We start from the raw sequence: 23,552 nt of genomic DNA, 5'->3' as shown, positions 1-23,552 counted from the left end.
TATGTGTAATGTGAAAGAGTAATCAACACTGCCTATACATGGTATTTCAACAATTAACTCAGTCAATTGTTTGTTTTCACTTGTTGTCCATAAGATACATTATGATGTACTCATAGAGATATGCAGATAGAGAACGCTAGTTCTCTAGCAGCAGAACTTCTCCTGCGTCTTTGTCTAATACATATACTTATACTTACTAATACATACATAATAAGTATATTATATACGATTATGACCAGGACACAGGGGAACTCACTGACAGTTTTCTCTCTCGCTACGCATATCGCATCCACTTAACAATATGTTTTATTTATTTTTAAGAAGACATCATCATATTTTCTTCTATAGTCTAAATAAGGTCTGTGATTTCTAACCTGTTTAAAAATTTTATACCGCGTTATATGGATAAAAAATTTCCCACGACATGGATGAAAATTTACGCTTATCAAATTTACGGATAAATTTTCAAAAAATTTGTAGAACTTGTTTGATAGATAAAGATAATTTAAAAGAAATTCTTTGTTTTGTACCTTTATTAAAAGAATGTACTTCCATACAGGTAAATATCTACTAATTAAATTAATAAATGCTAAAAAAGGATAATTTACTGTTAAACATTTTTGTATTATTTTTTTAGATTAACTTGGAGGATGATTTACCAAAATTAATTTGCCTTGAATGTATGAATAAATTAAATAATGCGATAGAATTTAGAAAACAATGTGAAGTATCTGAAAAGATAATATTTAAATTAAGAGAAATTCAACAAAAGGAAACTAATTCTGCACCTAATTTAATAGAAAATGTAAAAATAAATGAAAGTGATATTAAACCTGAGGGTTCTTATGATCATCTACACGAAGATATATCAGATACACGTAATGGAAGCAAGATCTCCAAAACTAAAGAAGATGCCGAGTTAAGTAATGTAAGTGATTTTTGTGAAACTGTCATTAATGAAAATGAAAATGTTAACTTAAAAACAGCAAAGAAAATTGATGTTGATTGTACTCTGCTTGATGAGCAACCTTTAAGCGAAAGATTAATTACTGCAAACAGGAATTTAGATTATAAAGATGATGAAATTCTTAGCCAATGTAAAGACGAATCTATAAAATTAAGAGCAAAAAAACGTAAAAAATCTAATGAACAAAATAGATATTTTGATGTTAAAAAATTTAAAATAGAAGAAACTATAGATGATAAAGAATTAGAAGTGAAAGTAGATGATGATACTGCAGTAAACATTGGATTACAATGCCCTCAATGTGGAAAATCCTTTGAATTAAGAGAAGATCTGGAAATTCATAAATTGCAACATAAAAAATTGGACGATTTGATTTGCCCCAAGTGCTCAAAGTCTTTTGGGAACGAACAAAATTTAAAAAGACATTTAAATATACATATGGTTAACAAACCATATAAATGCGATTATTGTGAGAAAAGTTTTGCTGGGTCAGGCGATCGAATTCGTCATTTACGAACTCATACAGGTAATTTATATCATTAATAAGTAAGATGCTGATAAAGAACATGTATTTATCTCTATATATTATAAATGCGAAAGTAAGCATGTTTGTTTGTTTCACGCTAAAACTAGCGAATGGTTTTTAATGAAACTAACAACAATATAGCTCATACATCAGAATAACACAAGAGTTATAATTTATGAAGATATAATAATAATAAAAAAATTAATTTAATTTGACATTACCATAAATTACAGATTTCTGTAAAAGTAGTCATTTGACATTACCATAAATTACAGATTTCTGTAAAAATAGTCAATATAAAATATTTCACAGCCATCTTTTCTGGTATACTCAATGAATAATTACGATTATTATACATTTAAAAAAATAGAAAACCATACGTATTTTTTACCTGTTTAAAACAATCCTTACCATTATTTCGAGTGTTATAGAACGGGGATAAGCGAGAGCAATCTTTATCAATCTTTACTTTTAAACCCAGCGAAGCGGGTGGGTATCACTCTAGTATGATTATATTTTAGGTGAGCGACCGTACATATGCCAAACATGTGGAAAACGATTTCCAGATTCTAGTGGATTATCACAACATATGAAATATCATCATAATATCAAAAGTTACGTATGTTCAATTTGTTCCAAAGGTTTTGTGTTTCCATCTGAACTTCAAATGCATATACGTGTGCATACCGGTGAAAAACCGTTTTTATGTACTGAATGTGGAGAGAGCTTTTGTCAATCCTACAGCTTAACTAAACATAAAAGAAAACACACTGGAGAACGTCCTCATGCATGTACAGAGTGTGATAAGACTTTTCGATTAAAAGAACAACTAAAATTTCATATACGAACACATACAGGCTACAAACCACATGTATGTAAAATTTGTGAAATTGGATTTGCTAGACCCGAATCTCTTGTTATACATTTTCGAACTCATACTGGTAAGATTCAAGATATTTATAATACCAAATTATATAATTAATTGATATTATGTTTCTTTTAGGAGAGAGACCTTATGCTTGCAATATCTGTGAAAAGGCTTTTAGGTCAAATAAATGTTTAAACCAACATAAACGAACACACAATATTAATAATAATTGAAAATAAATTGTTCACCAACATTATCAATATTTTGTATTTATTTTTATTTTTTAGTTAATGAAATTTTATTAAAGTGTTTTCAAAAAATTTTATAGTTTTTGTAATTTCAATTTAAAAAAAGTAGTGAGTCTCATCCCTATAAGCAGAGTAAAAATTAATCTACACTAATATTATAAAGAGGAAACATTTGATTTTTTTTTGTTTCTGTTTGTAATGGATAAACTCAAAAACTACTGGACCGATTTTAAAAATTATTTCACCTATAGAAAAAAAGCCGCACCAAAAAATTAAAACCCATGAAATTGTAACAAAGGGGGAGAGAGTTAAATAAATGCTAGGAAAGTGATGGTTACAACGAGGTAGACTGTATTGCCAAGCGAAGCGGGTGGGTAATTGCTAGTATTTTTATAAAGTAACGAACTTGAAAAAGTAAGGATTTTCCATATATGTAATACGTAAACATATATGGTCAGTTCCTATAAGTGGAAGGCGTTCGGACTAAGTGAAACAGATAGTGTATCGTTCTCTCACTCTTCCGATCGCATTTGTCAGCTCTGCGCATGCTCTGCGCATTTTTAGCATGCGCAGTATAGATAAAATGTCTCGAACGAGAGAGAAAACAAATATTGTCGGCACCGTAATGTTTGGACATTCTTTCCCGTACCAACTGCCCATATAGGAGTATATTACATATATGGGATTTTCCACATTTTTAGTACCAAAAATTAGGCATTGAAGATTCGGGTATCGAGCATGCCACTTATTACTGACAACATTTTTTTTTACTGAATCATTAAATTTTTTAATTAAAATTTAGCTTGCCAACTCAAAATTTTTTCGAATACCAGAAAAGTGAAATACATGAAATGTAAAATGTTCTTTGAAATATTTTTCCTTAAAATCCCTTAATAGACAGAACCAAAGTATCGAAGGAAAATTTTGTTCACACAAAGTTTCCCAAAATTTCAAACAGCTGTATCTTTGCGAAAAATCATCGAAAATTGGATAGTATCTATTACATGGGAATATCAGTTATGTCAGTGCGACATGTATGCATGTGTAATGTGACAGTGTAATCAACACTGTCTATGGTATTTCAACAGTTAACTCAGTCAATTGTTTGTTTTTACTTGTTCGATCTCCTTTTTAGCAGTCAATAACACAGATTATAGTTTTTAATTTAAAACATATCTACAACTTCCTGTAAAATTTTTACTATTGTATATCGTTCTCTGAAGGTGCCTTTCTCCAGGTAGCTCTACACGTTATATTCGTATAGGGCCATCTATTAGTTTTGATAATAATTTATCCATTTCAATGGTTGTAGGGGAAACAATATTTTATATAGTTGTTTTCACTTGTTCGATATCTTTTTTAGCAGTCAATAATTCAATTATTACGTTTCCAATGTTTTTACGTCTCTATGTTATTCACGATGTTATTGTACCTCTAATGATTTAACTTAAGTGTGGTCTGTGGTTAACATAACCTGTATTCCATTTTTATAAGTAGAATTTATGCTTTGAGAAATAAGTAAAAAAGAAAATATTAAATTTTAAAACAGAATGGCAAATAATTCATTTGGTGATACAAATAGTCATTTGTTTATCAATAAAGAAAATATTAAACTTGAAAAAAAATTACATACAGAAGTAATTATTAAAAATGAAACATTTGATGACAATGTTGTAATGGAAATTGGACGAATTAAAAATGAAATACCAGAAGAAGGCAGCAACGATATTGATAGTGTTCTAAGTGTAAAACATGAATTTGTTCATGAAAATGTGAAACAATTGTGCACAGTTAATTATGAAAATATTAAGCTTGAAAAAGAATTACATACAGAAATTGTTATTAAAAATGAAATATTGTATGTAAGTGATATAGAACCACAACAAGATCATAACGAAAGAAAACCGTTTTCATGTGATATTTGTAATAAAACATTTGGTCGTCGTCATCATTTAGTTCAACATAAACTAGTTCATAGTGGAGAAAAACCATTTTCATGTGACATTTGTAATAAAACGTTTACTTTACGAAGTTCTTTAGTTAAACATGGACGACTTCATAGTGGAGAAAAACCGTTTTCATGTGATGTTTGTAATAAAACATTTAGTCGTCATTATTATTTAGTTTCACATAAACGAGTTCATAGTGGAGAAAAACCATTTTCATGTGACATTTGTAATAAAACGTTTACTTTACGAAGTTCTTTAGTTAAACATGGACGACTTCATAGTGGAGAAAAACAGTTTTCATGTGATATTTGTAATAAAACATTAAGTGATAAACATAATTTAGTTTCACATAAACGAGTTCATAGTGGAGAAAAACCATTTTCATGTGACATTTGTAATAAAACGTTTACTTTACGAAGTTCTTTAGTTAAACATGGACGACTTCATAGTGGAGAAAAACCGTTTTCATGTGATGTTTGTAATAAAACATTTAGTCGTCATTATTATTTAGTTTCACATAAACGAGTTCATAGTGGAGAAAAACCATTTTCATGTGACATTTGTAATAAAACGTTCACTCAGCAAAGTGCTTTAGTAAAACATCAACGGGTTCATAGTGGAGAAAAACCGTTTTCATGTGATATTTGTAATAAAACATTTGGTCGTCGTCATCACTTAGTTCAACATGAACGAGTTCATAGTGGAGAAAAACCATTTTCATGTGATATTTGTATTAAAACATTTGCTGATAAACGTAATTTAGTTTCACATAAACGAGTTCATAGTGGAAAAAAATCATTTTCATGTGACATTTGTAATATAACGTTTACTGAGCGAAAATCTTTAGTTAAACATAAACGACTTCATAGCGGAAAAAAACCATTTTCATGTGATATTTGTAATAAAACATTCAGTGATAAACGCATTTTAGTTAGACATGAACGGGTACATAGTGGAGAAAAACCATTATAAATCATAAGTTATTTTGCGAAATGTATAGAAACATTTATATGAATGTACAGATAAAAATAAATATGTATATGTGTAAATAATTTTTTTGAGTGCCTTTTTTTACAGTAAGGCATAGGGTTTCTGCTCGAGAATTTCGAGAAATTTATCTTTAGCCGAGACGGGAGAAACAAACTTAACGCCTCGAACCACAGATTATAATTTATTACATAAATAGATAGGCAACTCTACTGTACATAAAATGTTGTCCAAAAATCCCTCTGGAGAAAGACACTTGCAATCAACTACTTTTTTTTTTTTAAATGGCGGAAATTAGGTACTATTCGAAATATTTCTATTCAGTTTATCAATTTTTTTGTATTTATTTGTCTTCTAATTAAATAAAGTGAAGTTTTTTAAATAAAATAACAAATATTAATAAAATAATAATTTATTGCAATATTTGAAACAAAATAGCATTTATTTTAATATTAACATTATTAATAACAATTAATTATTAGTTTGATGTAAGTTAAATGCAATACCTAAATGTAATCAACACGATTAACAAGATCTAAGCGATAAAATAAACTCAGTACATACCATAAAAAAAAATCGGAAAATAATATAAACACACCTAAAACGACTAAATTACACTAATTAGTTAATGAACTGGGGCACAATGAAAACGGCCAAAATACTTAAATAATGTCATTATATACAAATAATCCACAAAATGTTAATAAAGACAATCAATTGAGAATACACTCAAAGAAACTTAACGAATTTTAATGAAATGCAAACGAATTTTGAAAGACGTATTGTTTATTTATTTAAAAATATATAAAATATTGTCCAACAACCATTGAAATGGACAAATTATTATCAAAACTAATAGATGGCCCTACACGAATATAATGTGTAGAACCATCTGGAGAGAGGCACCTTCACAGAACCAAAATAGTAAAAATTTTACAGCGAGTCGTAGATCTGTTTTAATTTAAAAACTATAATCTGTGCCTCGAACACTCGAGGAATCATATGGGTTAGGTAGACAAAAAAAAACAAGCATACAACACGTAGATAATATCCAAAATTTGAAAAGCTGTAGTGACTATTTAGCTCACATCAACTGAGAATGAGCATTTTTCCTCGTTATCGAGAAACATTGTCACTAAAATAAGAAATTGTTAATGCTTTTTTTGTATTTCTGAAAGCCTATGTTAGAAGGAAAACATTTGGCATACTATGCTCAAATTATAAAAATTATATTAAAAGTTAATTCTGATTTTAATCTCAAAAACGTTGAGAAATTCAGAGCTCCTAAGACTAATTCTTTTCTCAAATTTTTTTTCCACCAGGGATGTGTAATAATTTAAATTCTTTATTAATGGTACGGAATTCTAAAAAATGTTTGACAAGTGATAATAATAACTTATAAATTTTAACAATATATTAAAATTCTATACGAAATGAACGAGAATTTACGTTTATCTAATTTTCCAATGAATTTTCAGAAAGTTTGTAGAACTTGTTTGACAGAAAAAGATGAATTACAAGCAATTTTTCGAATTATTGATTTATTAAAAGAATGTACTTCAGTACAAGTAAGAAGATTGCACTATAAACAAAAATAAATTTTATATTACTTTAAAATTTATCCACAATAATTTTTAGGTCGACATGGAAGATAATTTGCCAAAATTAATTTGCATTGAATGTAATAATAAATTAAATAATGCTTTTCAGTTTAGAAAACAATGCCAATTGTCTGAAAAAATTTTGTATCAATTAAGAGACTTTAAGGAAACACCTATTAAACTCGAAAACAACGGGTCAAATTCGCAATTACATAAAACTGAAAACTTAGAAATTAATGAAATCTACATTAAATTAGAGAATTCTTATAATTTAAACGGGGGCAATTTGAATGCATGTGATGAAAATAAGATATTAAAAATTGATGATGTATTCAATATTGTAAATACTAAGATAAGTAATGCGGGGGTTGATTTTTCTGAAACTACCATTATTGATAATAAAAGTAATTTGAGTGATTTTGATGAACAACCTTTAAGCGCAAGATTAATTAATGAAAACAGGGATTCAGATCATGACGATATCGATTATAACAATTCTAATCAAAGTAGTGAGGAATCTATAAATTTAAGAAAAAATAAACCTAATAAAAAATCTAGTCGACGAAATAAAATAATTAAAACAAAAGTCATTAAAAAAATACAAACGAAAATAAATAATGATATTCGGAATGAATTTGTATGTAATCAATGTGAAGAGTCTTTTGAATTACAAATAGATTTAGAAATCCATGTGTTAAAACATCAAAAGTTTGATCATTTAGTTTGCCCTAAGTGCAAAAGGACTTTTGAAAAAGAACGTAATTTAAAAAAACATTTAAATATACATATGGTTAACAAGCCCTATAAATGTAAATTTTGTGATAAGACCTTTGCTGGAGCCGGTGATCGAAATCGTCATTTACGAATTCATACAGGTAATATACAGAGTGTCTCAAAAGCCCTTGACCATCTTCATGTGTTCAAAAAGATGGGAATGGAAACTAATTTCTTGTATTCTTCAAACTTACATTCTCATAACTAGAAATTTTTAAAAGTAACACTTAAGTATTTTCGTAGGTGTTTTAGTTCAAATTTTGGCTTTATTTATTAAGTAACCGAAAGAGATATCCCCTTTCTCGCGAACACTTTTTTAACCCACGACACAAAAGAGGATTGTTATAAGTTTGACTACTTCGTGTGTGCATGTGTCTGTCTGTGTGTTTGCCTGTGGATACGTAGCTATTTAACGGATGAACCGATTTTGAATTTGTTTGTTTGCTTGAAAGGAAATTTAATGCTCTTCTCCATTCTCTCTGTATTGTCGTATAAATTGTATGATATAGAAAGTAAATTATATTTATCAGTAGTAGGGCGGAAGCTTTGAAAACTTATTTAATTCGTGGGAATTGATGTTTTGTTCTGCCATTTTCCACTGGTTCCAGAACGATTAAATACACTCGCTTTGTTAACTATAGAGTTATATTTGCTCATGTCTTTAAATTGTGTTAACATTATCAATGACTTTGCAATCCAATAATCAACTGCCTATAGGGGCGACAAATTTCTAAATCCGGGCCTCCTCACAACGATACATAAACAATATATATTTACTTATGCTTTTTAGAAAATCGTAACTAATATATAAACACTAAGTTACAAAAATACTCTATGTATGTATCGTTTTTTTTTTTTCATACCGATCAATACGGTAAATGCCTGATGTCTTTGCTATGTTACCCACAAAAATGTAAAATTAAATTTGATAGCATAGCAAAGTTTGAAAGTAAAATTAAAATTGATTAAAAAACAAAGAAGTTGTAAAGATTCGAAGATTGTTGCCCATCTCCTTTTAGCAAAATAAAGTTCTATATATAATCTCTATGATGATACCGTGCAATGACCTCACTAAACTATATCTTCCTTCCTCTTTGTTTAATTAGAAATTTTAAACGTCATATGTTACATACTACCAAAAATTTTCAAAAACCAACTTCACTTTTCTGCCGTCCAGTGGGAATTAAAAAAAATTTTGTTAGCATCCCTATTATTTGGAATATGAAACCTTTATAAATAATACAGTTTAATCCTAAGGCCAAACAAAATTTTATAACTTCGAACCCTTATTCAAATATTTAGGGAAACTAACAACTGTATATCTAAAGCAAGCATAAATATGTTTATTTGAATATTTGTTTTATTATTCTGTAAATGAAATACGCCTTTGATTTTTATTGTTTTCCAGGTGAAAAATCATACATATGCTCATCGTGCGGAAAACAATTTCCAGATTCTAGTGGATTGTGGAGACATATGAAACACCATATAGGTGAAAAAAAATTCGTATGTACGATTTGTTCAAAATCCTTTTTTAAACCATCTGAACTTCGAATTCATATGCGTGTTCATACCGGTGAAAAACCTTATTTATGTACTGAATGTGGAAAAAGTTTTAGTCATCCTAATGGATTAAAACTACATAAACTAAAACATACAGGAGAACGTCCATTCCCATGTACAGAATGTGAGAAGACTTTTCTTTTAAATAAACATTTGAAAGTTCATATGCGTTCCCATACTGGTGAAAAACCATATGTTTGTAAAATATGTGAAATGGGTTTTGCAAGATCAGATTATCTGGTTATACACACTCGTTCACATACTGGTAAGTTTCATATATTATACATAGAGAGTGTCCCAAAAGTAACGCAAGAAATATTTTTAAAACACAGATTTTTAGTTAAAATATGTTAAAAAAATTTTTGTTAATTCATAATTGTTATAGTACTAATACATAAGAGTCCCATCATTTTCCTCAACTGTGCTCTAGCGTCTGCCTAATGTTCCAGTATTCAAGATGAGCTTCCTGTAGCCATCTTGCTATGAGAATGTCGTGCACAAGTGAAATGAGTGCTTGAGACGACCCCCTCTCGTGTCAACGAGTCCGCTGCTGAATTTCTTTTAACGACAGAATAACCCGGTACTCAGATCAATTTGACAGTGTTACCTAGATCCAGGAGGTTCAGTTTCTCAAAGCATTCATAGACTATCCTCGGTTGAAATCTTGATATCTCAAGTGCCCGAAGTTGCGGCCTGACTATCTGGGAAGTTGCTGATATGTGCCCCCCTATCTGGGAAGTTGCTGATATGTAACCTTTCATGTTGTAAATCTCACAATCTCTGGGCAGCTTGTCGAAGTTTTCTGATTGAAAAACCTACATATTGTATTAATTCATAAAGTATGCATTGTAATTCATAAAGTAAGTAGGCTTTGCTGGCTCATACGAACTTTGTTTTCGTAATTTTCCATCACCATTTTGCTGAATTTCGTTGATACAGCCTTCAATTTTCTCTCGAAGACTTGATTAATCGAGAGATTGTGAAAAATTCCAAAGTAAAAAATCCAACATGGAGGTTAAATTTCATGATTTTGAATGAGCCTTACAGTTTTAAAAACCCTAAACTGTCAGCTTACGCGCTTTATTTGTTTTTTTATTGACAACACTTTATTGTACAAAAGGATAAAATTTAAATCTTGCATTAATTTTAGGATACTCTTTATAACTAGCTAGAATTCGGCTAACATGCGATATTTCAGCAGTTAAATCATTTTATTAAAATTTGGAAAGTAATTGACATTTAAAAAGTAAAAACTACTTTGATAAATAATCCTCTAGAAATTCTTTTAAATTTTAGATACGCTTAGCCTAGCGCCTTGTTTCTCTATGATAATTTTTGTAAGTACGCCCGAAATTTTTCTTCAGGACACCCAAAAATTTTCTTTTTGAACTTAAATCATCCCAAAACTTCGAAAATAAATTTCAAGTTTTGATCTGAAACTATTTTTGATATAATACTTAAATTTGCGTAGAAGAAAAGTCGATAGACTAAGCATAATTTCGTCACACAATAGTTTTTAAAGGTGTATTTCTCAATGACAGCATATACTGACGGATATCCGATCTATTAATTTCACAATTATTGTTAGTTTGTTTTGAAAAGTTTATGTGGATCATGATTTTTAGTCCTCTATTTGTATACGGCTATCTGTGACAACTTAACTCATTGCTCATTAAGTTTCCACAGTTAGCATCAGTCAGAATATCAAATCTCCATTTCAATTAGTAAATCTCCATTTAAATGAAATTACAGTAAGTATTAAAGAACATCCAACTTAATATGTAATTTAAAGAAATAATATAAGTCAGTCGGCTGCTGACTCTCAGACTATTACAAAGAATTAATTTTAATTTTATTTCAGGAGAGAGACCATATCCTTGTAAAATTTGTGACAAGACTTTTAAATCAAGCAAAGATTTGTATCAACACAATCGATCACATAACAAAATAATACGGAATTGTTAAAATTTTACTCAATAAAAGTTATTGAATAATTAATTGAATTTGAATACTTTTTATTAATTTTTACTTCAATAAAGTAGAAATCTCCAAAATTGCTGCGAAATAAAAACCTCTTTACAAAGGGTACTATTATCAATATCGCAAAAACTGCTCACTTAATCCTTAAATAAATTCGATTTTTGTATTTCAACCTCCGAACCAGAAAAAGGAGTGTTAGAAGTTTGACCGCTTTGTGTGGGTGTCTCTGCCTTTGACATCGTAACTCCTAAACGAATGAAACGATTTTGATTTTTTTTAGCTATGTTTTTATGTTTTTAGCTATGTTTGTATTTTTTTGGATCAAAAATAAAAGTCAAAATGATAACTGATTTCAAAGTGACGCTAATTACTACTGCGGAGGATGCCGCGCGCATATTTTTTATTTATAAAAATATGCATGGATGTAAAAATTTGAACTTATAGTTTACGATAATATCTCCGTTTTCTGTAATAGGGTCCTACTTTTGAACGGGCTAAAATCTTCAGAACCCAACCAACTCTTTTATAGTCGATAAACCCAATCTAGCCAACTAGTAATTAAACAAGTTAAAACAAACAATTGACTGAGTTAATTGTTGAAATACCATGTATAGACAGTTTTGATGACGCAATCGTTTGTTTTTTGACGTCACGTAAATAAAGAAAGATTTCCACTCTTAAATAGCTACACACACGTATAACTGATATTCCAATATTAATACATACTACAAAATTTTCACTTAATTAGCGCCCTCGTGGGTGAACAGTGATGTCTACAAGAAAATGTTTCAAACAAAAGTTGTTTATTTTTTTATAAGGAACATTTGTTCTATCTCTAACGGTTTACAAGATGGGTCCTACGAACCCAAGACTCAATTGACCTATGTTGCTCATTTACGAACTCGACCTCACTTTTTACGTCTTAAGCACACTATCAAAATTTCAGCTTGATATCTCTTTTCGCTTTTGAGTAATCGTGATGACAGACGGACAGACGACAAACAGACAGACATACGGAAATGGGCTAATTAGGTGATTCTATGAAACACCTATACCAAAATTTTGTTCGTAGCATCAATATTTTTAAGCGTTACAAACTTGGGACTAAAAATAATATACTATGTATATTTCATATACATGGTATAACAAGATTGAGTTACCAACAAATGTTATAAGAGCAAAGTACAAAATTTTGAATTCAATTAGTGTACGAAAAAGAGTGAAATTCATTTTTTTTGCCACCGCGGCGCTGAGATCTTAACAATATTCTCGAATTTCAACGTCAATAAAAACCTAACTCGAACTATTGTCAAAAAAATATTTCATACCGCGTTATATGAATTTAGACTCACGAAATGAATGATAATTTGCGAGCATCAAATTTGCAAATAAATTTACAGGAAATTTGTAGAACTTGTTTAATGGACAAAAATGATTTAAGAGAAATTGTTTGTTTTATACCTTTATTACAAAAGTGTACTTCAATACAAGTAAGTAATATTAATAACTAAATACCAACAAAAAGGATTTGTTATTAACATCAAATTTTAATCTTTTTTAGATTGACTTGGAGGACGAATTACCAAAGTTAATTTGCTTTGAATGTATGACTAAATTAAATAAGGCGATTGAATTTTGGAGACAATGTGAAGTGTCCGAAAAAATTTTGTTACAATTAAGGCAATTTCAAGAGAATAGTATATTTTATAAAGAAAAGGAAGCTTATTCATCACCACATAATGAAGTAAATACTATAAAAGTAAATCAAATCAAAACTGAAAGTTCTCATCATGAAAATGAGGACATTCCGAATACATGTGAAGAAAAAAAGTTATTCATAAGTGAGAATAATTTGTATACATACGATGAAAATAATACATTTAAAATCAACAATGTATTTAATATTGTAAATACCAAGTTAAATATTGCAAGTGGCTCATCTGAAAGGTACGAAACTATTATTAACGAAAATAAAAACAATTTAGACATTTCTAAATTGCGAAATGTCGATTTAAAATCAAAGTATAACACCCAAAACAAAATTGATGATGATAATGATTTTAATGACCAATCTTTAAGCGAAATATTTATTAAAGAAGAGCCCAAGCACTCAGATTTTGAGAATTGTGAAAGTGTCAGCCAAAATAGCGCTGAATATTTAGATTTAAGGAAGAAAAAACCATTTAGAAAAACTAATAGGTCAAATAGAAAATTGAAACATAAAAATAAACTAGAAACAAAAAAGTATGTCGATACAATAAACAATGAACAAAATGGAAAATTTGAACTTAAAAAAATTAAAATAGAAGAGGCTATAGATGATAAACAATTAGAAGTGAAAGTAGATGATACAGCAAACATTGAAACACAATGCCCTCAATGTGGAAAATCGTTTGAATTAAATGAAGATCTAGAAATTCATAAGTTACAACATAAAAAGTTTGATGATTTGATTTGCCCCAAGTGCCCAAAGTCTTTTGGAAACGAACGAAATTTAAAAAGACATTTAATCATGCATATGGTTAACAAACCGTATAAATGCGATTTTTGTGAGAAAGGTTTTGCTGGATCAGGTGATCGAATTCGTCATTTACGAACTCATACAGGTAATTTATATCATTAATAAATACTAAGATGCTGATAATGAACATTTATTTGTATTATTATATTTTAGGTGAGCGACCGTACATATGTCAAACATGTGGAAAACCATTTCCAGATTCTAGTGGATTATCACAACATATGAAATTTCACAATAGTATCAAAAGTTACATATGTTCAGTTTGTTCCAAAGGTTTTGTGTTTCCATATGAACTGCGACGCCATATGCGAATGCATACTGGTGAAAAACCGTTTTTATGTTCTCTTTGCGGAAAGGGTTTTCGTGATAGTACTGATCTAAAAATACATACAAGAAACCATACTGGAGAACGTCCTTTTGCATGTTCGGAATGTGATAGGACTTTTAAAATAAAAAAACATTTAAATCTTCATATGCGAACTCATACAGGTAACACATGTATGTAAAATTTGTGCAGTTGGTTTTGCGAGGAAAGAGGTTCATACTATACACAATCGAACGCATATTGGTAAGATTCAAAACATTTACAATACTAAATTACAACAAATTGATATTTAGTTTATTTTAGCAGAGAAATCTTTAGTTGCAATATTTGTGATATGGCTTTTGAATCTTGGCAAAATTTAAAAAGTCATAAACAAACACATAATAAAAGAAAATAAAATGTTAAGCAATACATTTTTCAAAAAGGTTCCTCAGGAGTCCGCTAATTAAAATTTTTCAAAACCAAGAAATATGTATTTATTGTAAAAGAAACCTTTTTTTATATTTGATTAAATACTATAAATTTGATATTGAATTGTAATATTTATGAACTTAGAAAAAAGAATATAAAAGCAAAACAAAAAATGTTATTTGTGAAATTTTCATTAAAAAAATTAATTTTTATCAGTCTTATCATTTCTATTAATTCAACGCGATTTGGAAAAAGTTGATATCTGAATAGATTATTATATCTAAAAATGATTGGAGAAACTCTTCTTTTAATTTGCAATATGCAGTAGGTTCACAAGTAAGAAGTTGTTATCAAAGATAGAAATAGGGAATATTCATGAAATTTACATTTGGTTCAAATATTTTTCTTCCGTAATTTTATTGACTGGACATTTTAACTAAATCATTATTTTAGTAATTAATATCTTTAAAATATTTAATATAAGTACAAATTCAGTGAGAGCATTTCAAAATTTCTAAAACGAAAATTCAAATTTTTATACGGATGTGACATCAAAGTACGGGCTTGTCAAATTTGTTGACATACTGTATGATATTAATTACTTACATTTTATATGGTATTTCATTAAATTATACTATTCTACGGCTTTTTATTAGAAAACTTAAAAATAACGAGTGTAAATTCTATGTTGTAAATTCATTTTTGTAAAGTGTAAATTATACACTGAACTGTCAAAAGTTGACAGATCACGTACTTATACGTCATCAACAGAGAGCGCCAAAAAACTGCGTTTAAATATCTCAAAATTATAATGTATTTTAAATATTTTTTTACACTTATATACGGCATTTTTAAACAGTATTTATATTTTTTACGTTGTTATAACAGTGTAAACTATGAATTAAAAATATAAAAAAAATACATGAATATTCCCTATCATAGTACATAGATTGCTATTTCCCCTATTCGCCCCAGCTATTTATTTTTCGGACTGACAGCAATAAGTTGGACTAAGATAGAAAATATTTGTTATTCATTTTATCACATTTGTTATAAATCATTTAGTCCGAAACAAAAGTAAATCAGTCGACGTCAAAGCCATCCTACTGTTCTTAAACAGCTCCAAATGGTTCATGGAGTAATGGCCGGGGATTGACCAACCCATTAACGGTATCACAACGGACCCCATAGTCTAAGTGTCCCACCCCAGGACAGCCACTCTAACCATCTTATAACACGAATAATTGCTACGTATTCGACTTCTCCGATACAAAACAAAAACAGTAAAATCGTGAAATAAATGCACTGAAAAAACAAAAGCATTCCTTCTAAATTGCCAACACTGTCTTTATATTGTCTTTAGCCAACACATGTACTGAAACGTATCGGGGTTCGTCGGTAAATGATAGATGTAGGCCACGGAACGGAACCTTAGAAGTATTTGATTTGCTAACTTAAGAAATATAGTAGTGTTAGTGTAGTAGCATATTTATTATCACTTTCCACACGAAATGAACGAGAATTTATGTTCACCGAATTTACAAATAAGTTTTCAAAAAATTTGTAGAACTTGTTTAACAGAAAATGAGGGTTTGCAAAGAATTTGTCGTATTGTAGATTTATTAAAAGAATGTACTTCAATTCATGTAAGTACAATAAATACCTACAAAAATGAAGGTTGATGTTTACAAAAAGATACGTACATTTCTTAGGTCGATATGGCAGATGATTTACCAAAATTAATTTGTCTCGAATGTACCAAAAAACTAAATATCGCCTTTTTATTTAGAAAACAATGTGAATTGTCTGAAAAAACTTTGTTACAACTAAGAGAATTTAAGGAAACATCTATTAAGCATGAAAAGTTAGAAAGAAATGAAGTTTATATTAAATCCGAGGGTTCTAATGATTTACACAAAGATAATTTGTATACATGTGATGAAAATAATACATTTAAAATAAACAATGTGTTAAGTTTTGAAAATACTAAATTTAATGAAAATAAAAATTCCTTAGATGATACTAAAATAAAAAATAGTAGCTTAGAAGGAAATCATAAGACAGCTAAGAAAAATTTACTTTGTGATTTTGATGATCAACTTATCAATGAACGATTATTCAATGAGCACAATGATTCAGTACAGGAAGATAACGATTACGAAATTCCTGATCAATTATGTAGTGACCAATCTGTAGATTCAAAAACAAATAAATGGAATAATAAATTTAAAGGATCCAATAGAAAATTGAAAATTAAAATAAATCGAAAATTGAAAGAAGAAACAAATTATAATACAATAACCGATGGCCTGGTATGTCTTGACTGTGAAAAATCTTTTGAATTAGAAGGAGATCTTGAAATTCATATGCTGAAACATCAAAAGTTTGATAATTTTATTTGCCCTAAATGTTCCAAATCTTTTGCAAATAGACACAATTTAAGAAGACATTTAAACACACATATGATTACAAAACCTTTTAAATGCAAATTTTGTGATAAAAGTTTTGCTGCACCTGGTGATCGAAATCGTCATTTACGACTTCATACGGGTAAATATCAAATCGTTCAAACAAGTACCCAAAATATAGTTTATAAACATATATAACATTCTAGGTGAAAAACCGTACATATGCACAACGTGTGGTAAAGCATATACAGATAGTAGTCGATTATCAAAACATATGAAATACCATAGCGATGTAAAGGATTTCGCATGTACAGTTTGTCCTAAATCCTTCTTGTTTCCAAATGCACTTCGAGTTCATATGCGTGTGCATACTGGTGAAAAACCTTATTTATGCACTGAATGTGGAGATAGTTTTAAATCAGCATTAAGCTTAAAAACACATGAACGTAAACATACAAGAGATGTAGAAGGTGTTGAAGAGGAATTGTTTTGCTGTAATATTTGTAGGAAAATTCTTACATCAAATCAAAGTTTATCAAAACATAGAAGAACACATAGTAAAGGAAAATGAAATAATCTGAACTACCTAGATCGTAGAGCATCTTGTTGATATATTTATTAATGTACATAGAATATTATCTTTTTTTTTTTACAAAATTTTAAACAAAATTTATTTGTATTTTTATGAAGACTGATTATCTAATTTAAAGATATTCTCTGAAATCTGCCTTATCGTTGTCAGAAATTGAATTAACCTCATGATAACCATAGTCACTTAGTTCATTTTTACATCTATTGATAACTTTTGTCCCAAATATGGGACACTCATTTTCTATTTTAGATGACGTAAAAGTACAAACAATTATATTTTATGTCTCATAAACGGGAAATATTGAAAAACTATTAAGTTATCTTTTTTTTTAAGCTTTCAATTATCGGGTAGTTATAATATTTAACAACAAGAAAAAATAATCCATTTATTAATTGGGCTCAACGGTATAATATTTTATCCCATATATGGGACTTTGGGTTTTTACTTTAGTGGAAAATTACTAAATTGCTAACTTGTCGCAAATATGATATTGAGTTTTAGATAATTGTTCTACTCATCAAAAGTAGATAACAGAAGTTGAAAGAATGGACTTGTTAGAATACATGCCTCGCTTCATCCATCTTACTGCAAACTGTACTAATATTTCAAATTTAATTACAATATGAAATCTAAGATAATAATATAACACTTAAATTTTAAAAGTAAATTCATATTTCATTTAAAATGAACGATTGATTTACTTTTACCGAATTTTCAATTGAATTTCCACAAAATTTGGTAGAATTTGTTTGATAGAGAATTTATCGAAAATTTTTCATACTATTTATTAAAAGAATATACTTCAATGCTAGTAAGTACAAATATAGCGGAAGGCGCCAATTTTTAAAACTGTCTATGGGCACAAAATTTCGTAATCCAACTCTGCATTTCTCCCCTGTACATACTATATTCGCACCGTGCGTGAGTTTTATAGGAGGCGTTTCCATGGTAACGATAAATTTAAATAAATAATTATGATAATTTACATTTGAAAAATAATATTTGTGCAATTTGATTTCTTATCTTCACAATTTTTAATGCATTTAGCTTAATTAATTAGTGTTTTTAAATAAGTTTAATTTGACATTTTCTAAGATTAACATATATGTAAAGAACTGCAAATTAGTCATAACAGCATCCTTTATCGCCAAAATTTTTCACTGGAAGCGCTGACATCGATTTTATTGTCTCTACCATGACTACGCACACAACGAATACCATGCCAAATCTAAAGTAATTCCATTGACGTTAGAGCTATATAGACTGAGTGTCAAACAATTATAAGCGTGTCAACATCTGAGGTAATTGCTTAGGTCTAATCATTGTAGATTCGTAAGAAAAAATGTAAAGTGATTCGTGATAAATTTTTTTAAAGTCAAATAGCGAAAAATTTCAGTGAAATCACGATGTTTTCTGTAGAACATTTTGTGATATGAAAATTTGACTTTCAATGTATGTGTTCATGATAAATGTCCCTATATTCAATATAAATTTTTTTGATAAATGTATATCCCTATGTCCCTAGCTGACCTATGCAATTACCTCAGATGTTTGCACTGTACGGAAAGATAGACGATGCTTAGTCTATATAAAACTATAAAGTCAATGAGTGACGCCAATGGCGAATGTCAATAACTGTCAGTTTGACATTATGAATTAGAATTTTATTTCAGCGTTTTTTTCGTAATAAAAACCCACTTCAGCTCTTGTACAATTTCTCACGATATGAATGAAAATTTAAGATTATCAAGTTTGCAATTAAATTTACAAGAAATTTGTAGAACTTGTTTAATGGACAAAAATGATTTAAGAGAAATTGTTAGTTTTATACCTTTATTACAAAAGTGTACTTCAATACAAGTAAGTAAAATTAAAAACTAAATACCAACAAAAAGGATTTGTTATTAACAACAAATTTTATTCGTTTTTAGATTGACTTGGAGGACGAATTACCAAAGTTAATTTGCTTCGAATGTATGAATAAATTAAATAATGCGATTGAATTTTGGAGACAATGTGAAGTGTCAGAAAAAATTTTGTTACAATTAAGGCAATTTCAAGAGAATAGTATATTTAATAAAGAAAATGAAGCTAATTCTTCATCACATAATGCAGTAAAAAATATAATAGTAAATGAAATCAAATCTGAAAGTTCTAATAATGAAAATGAGGACATTCCGAATACATGTGAAGAAAAAAAAATATTCAAAACCTTTGATTTGATTACTATTGTGAATACTAAGTTAGGTATTGTGGGTGAGTTTTCTGAAAATGCCGTTAATGAAAATGAAAATATTTTGATTATTTCTAAAATTCAAAATGTTAATTTAAAAGCAAAATATAATACCTCAAAGAAAATTCATGATGATATAAATGAGGATAATTTGAATACATTTGACGAAAATAATACATTTAACATTAACAATGTATTTGGTGATGAAAATACCAAGTTAAATATTGCAAGTGGCTCATCTGAAAGGTACGAAACAATTATTAACGAAAATAAAAACAATTTAGACATTTCTAAATTGCGAAATGTCAATTTAGAATCAAAGTATAACACCCTAAATAAAATTGATGATGATCATGATTTTAATGACCAACCTTTAAGCGAAATATTTATTAAAGAAGAGCCCAAGCACTCAGATTTTGAGAATTGTGAAAGTGTTAGCCAAAATAGCGCTGAATATTTAGATTTAAGGAAGAAAAAACCGTTTAGAAAAACTAATAGGTTAAATAGAAAATTGAAACATAAAAATAAGTTAGAAACAAAAAAGTATGTCGAAATAATAAACATTGAACAAAATAGAAAATTTGAACTTAAAAAAATTAAAATAGAAGAGGCTAGAGATGATAAACAATTAGAAGTGAAAGTAGATGATACAGCAAACATTGAATCACAATGCCCTCAATGTGGAAAATCGTTTGAATTAAATGAAGATCTAGAAATTCATAAGTTACAACATAAAAAGTTTGATGCTTTGATTTGCCCCAAATGCTCAAAGTCTTTTGCTAAGTTACACATTTTAAAAGCACATTTAAATACACACATGGTTCACAAACCGTATAAATGCGATTTTTGCGACAAAAGTTTTGCTGGGTCGAGCGATCGAATTCGTCATTTACGAACTCATACAGGTAATTTATCATTAATAAATACTAAGATTCTGATAATGAACATTTATTTATATTATTGTATTTTAGGTGAGCGACCGTACATATGTCAGACATGTGGAAAACCATTTCCAGATTCTAGTGGATTAACACGTCATATGAAATATCATAATAAAGTCAAAAGTTGCGTATGTTCAATTTGTTCCAAACCTTTTATGTTTCCGCAAGAACTTCGACGCCATATGCTTGTGCATACTGATGAAAAACCATTTTTATGTTCTCTTTGCGGAAAGGGTTTTCGTGGTATTACTGATCTACAAATACATACAAGAAACCACACCGGAGAACGTCCTTTTGCATGTTCGGAATGTGATAGGACTTTTAAAATAAAAAAACATTTAAATCTTCATATGCGAACTCATACAGGTTACAAACCACATGTATGTAAACTTTGTGAAGCTGGTTTTGCGAGAAAAGAGAATCTTACTAGGCACAATCGAATTCATACTGGTAAGATTCAAAATATTTATAATATTAAATTACAACAAATTGATATTAAGTTTATTTTAGGAGAGAGACCTTATGCCTGCGACATTTGTGAAAAGACTTTTAGATCTTGGCAAAATTTAAATAGTCATAAAAAAACACATAATAAAAGAAAATAAAATGTCAAGCAACACATTTTCGATAGAATTATAAATCCTATAAATGTGTATGTTAAATAAGTTATCATTTCCAAAAGGACCTTACTAATTAAAAATAGTCCGCTAATTAAAATTTTTCAGAAGCGAGAAAAATATTTTTTTTGTAAATAAAAAACTTTTTTTATATTTGATTAAAAACTAGTTTGCTGATGAATTGTAATATTTATAAACTTTAAAAAAAAAGAATATAAAAGCATGTTAAAGCACAAATGTTATTTGTGAAATTTTCATTAAAAAAAATAATTTTTACTTTTTTTTTTTATCCATCGTGAGTTGAATAATTTAGAAAACAAAAAGTTGATATGTTAATAGATTTATTTATTTAAAAATGATTGAGAAACTCGCAGTTATTGACAAATTTTTAGAAGATATTAACTTAAATGGTTCGGAACCATAAATGATATGATTCTCACACAAAATTAACGATAATTTATATTTACCAAATTTACAAATAAATTTTCAAAAAAATTGTAGAATAGATCTTTTTCATGAGAAACAGAAATGCTTTTTTCTTAATTTTTTATGAAAATATAGGTCGAGTAGAGCCTGCAACTCGGAAATTACGCATTTTTATCAATAAAAACACTTTGAAAAAAATTGTAAAAAAGTCACAATTATTTGAAATATTTTTAAACGATTTTTTTTTTTGCTCCACCGCACACGTGATCTGTGATGTCAATCCGACAAGCAATGACAATAAAACAGTGTCAACAGTTGTATTAATATATCATTATTATCAACTTTAAATTACGTCATACCAACCTTCGTGTAACTACGTGTGTTTCCGGATCGTTTTAATCAATTTGAATTTTAATGGTTTTCATTGTCTGTTTTCTCGGTCATATGGCTCCAAAAAATCGTGGAAAAAATTAGCCTATTTATCAAGACATTTACTTTCATTTAAAAAAAAAAGAAAATGTCTATTTCTATGTTAGCAAAATTGCAATTTTGAGTACAATATATTGTATGAGAAATATATAATATACTGTGGTGTTATAAAGTGGTAAATATTTGTAGGGAAACAGCAGCCTTAATATACATTAACTATAATAGTTTTTTTTTTTTTTTTAGTGTTTCCAACAAAACTTATTTGTATTTGTATTTGTTGTCAATTTATAATAATCTATCTCTTATCATTATCAGAAATTGAATTAAATGTACGGATAGATAGGTTTTTACATGAAATTTCTGCTGAATTTATTTGAAATATGAAAAATATTTACTTTTTGTATAATGACTAAATTGTCGCAAATATGATATTCTATTGAGTTTTAGATAAAAATTTTGTATTGACAGTGAAATTTTTGGAAATATTAAGGTTTGCTCACCACTCATCAAAGTTAGTGATCAGCAGAAAACATAGATATATAACATATAGTTAAAGGATCCCAAGCAATATGCATATGTATTAAAGGACATAAACTCGAGTGGAGAGGCGCCTATCTAGACGAGGTTGTTGCGTACTTCCTCTCTGTTGTTGCGTATTTTTTACTGCGCATCAGGTTGTTTTTTGTTTTCAATTTTTTTTTTCTTCAATCATTTAGACAACCTGATGCGTAGTACAAAGTACGCAACCATAGATGACTAGATCCCGCGTAGCCAGGCACCTTAAATTCAATCACGGGAGTTTTATGCCCTTTTATATAAGTTCTTGATCTCATGTATTAAAATTGGTCTGAATTTGAGAGATATAGATACATACTAGTGCCACCAAATGAGTGGCTAGAACTAAAAAAATTAAAACATATAGCATGGGTTGAATGGTTATATTTAGTTCTGAGCCTTTCATTCTGAGACGCTAGGGATGTTTTAATAAAATAAATATAGAGATAGAAAGATACTTGATTTTTTTTTATGCCACATAAATCCCCTATTCAGTTATATAGAGATCAGTGGCAGAAAAGGTCTACAGAATCATGGCACGTGTCACACCTCTTAACGCAAACTGCACTAAATTTCAAATTTAATTTCACATCTTAAGTATAGTCAGATTCCAAATAAAATGAACGATAAT

General features: G+C 28.7%; 5 protein-coding genes across 9 annotated transcripts; all 5 read left to right on the top strand.

Annotated features, from left to right (window-relative positions):
• The first annotated feature begins 661 nt into the window (after positions 1-661).
• On the top strand, positions 662-2,613 carry LOC123296686 (zinc finger protein 501-like). The gene is made up of 3 exons (XM_044878265.1): positions 662-1,493; positions 2,015-2,434; positions 2,497-2,613. Exons 1-3 carry the CDS (start codon positions 683-685, stop codon positions 2,592-2,594), a joined length of 1,329 nt encoding a protein of 442 aa, XP_044734200.1. The 5' UTR covers positions 662-682; the 3' UTR covers positions 2,595-2,613.
• A 1,672-nt stretch (positions 2,614-4,285) lies between these two features.
• On the top strand, positions 4,286-5,530 carry LOC123296082 (zinc finger protein 1-like). The gene is made up of 2 exons (XM_044877543.1): positions 4,286-4,352; positions 5,238-5,530. The coding sequence occupies exons 1-2, from the start codon at positions 4,286-4,288 to the stop codon at positions 5,528-5,530; spliced, it is 360 nt and encodes a 119-aa protein (XP_044733478.1).
• Positions 5,531-6,978: 1,448 nt separating this feature from the next.
• Positions 6,979-11,551, top strand: LOC123296081 (zinc finger protein 501-like). The gene is made up of 5 exons (XM_044877542.1): positions 6,979-7,113; positions 7,184-8,021; positions 9,329-9,748; positions 11,345-11,443; positions 11,523-11,551. The coding sequence occupies exons 1-5, from the start codon at positions 6,979-6,981 to the stop codon at positions 11,549-11,551; spliced, it is 1,521 nt and encodes a 506-aa protein (XP_044733477.1).
• A 1,265-nt stretch (positions 11,552-12,816) lies between these two features.
• LOC123296666 (zinc finger protein 1 homolog) lies at positions 12,817-21,616 on the top strand. Of its 5 annotated transcripts, none has more exons than XM_044878240.1 (5): positions 12,817-12,953; positions 13,025-14,069; positions 14,138-14,473; positions 21,261-21,344; positions 21,405-21,616. In XM_044878240.1, exons 1-5 carry the CDS (start codon positions 12,819-12,821, stop codon positions 21,497-21,499), a joined length of 1,695 nt encoding a protein of 564 aa, XP_044734175.1. In that variant the 5' UTR covers positions 12,817-12,818; the 3' UTR covers positions 21,500-21,616. The 5 variants fall into 5 exon arrangements, 2 of the variants coding, with proteins under 2 accessions (XP_044734175.1, XP_044734176.1); XM_044878241.1 differs by having other exon boundaries at positions 21,395-21,510; XR_006535187.1 differs by lacking the exons at positions 21,261-21,344; positions 21,405-21,616 and adding an exon at positions 14,613-14,752 and having other exon boundaries at positions 14,138-14,552.
• Positions 16,180-17,861, top strand: LOC123296680 (zinc finger protein 33A-like). The gene is made up of 3 exons (XM_044878260.1): positions 16,180-16,366; positions 16,433-17,270; positions 17,335-17,861. Exons 1-3 carry the CDS (start codon positions 16,232-16,234, stop codon positions 17,697-17,699), a joined length of 1,338 nt encoding a protein of 445 aa, XP_044734195.1. The 5' UTR covers positions 16,180-16,231; the 3' UTR covers positions 17,700-17,861.
• Positions 21,617-23,552: the final 1,936 nt, after the last annotated feature.

Source organism: Chrysoperla carnea, chromosome 3 (genome assembly GCF_905475395.1).
Source record: "Chrysoperla carnea chromosome 3, inChrCarn1.1, whole genome shotgun sequence".
Lineage (NCBI taxonomy): Eukaryota > Metazoa > Arthropoda > Insecta > Neuroptera > Chrysopidae > Chrysoperla > Chrysoperla carnea.
Note: the sequence above shows the minus strand (reverse complement) of the source record. Positions and strands in the feature narration are given on the sequence as shown.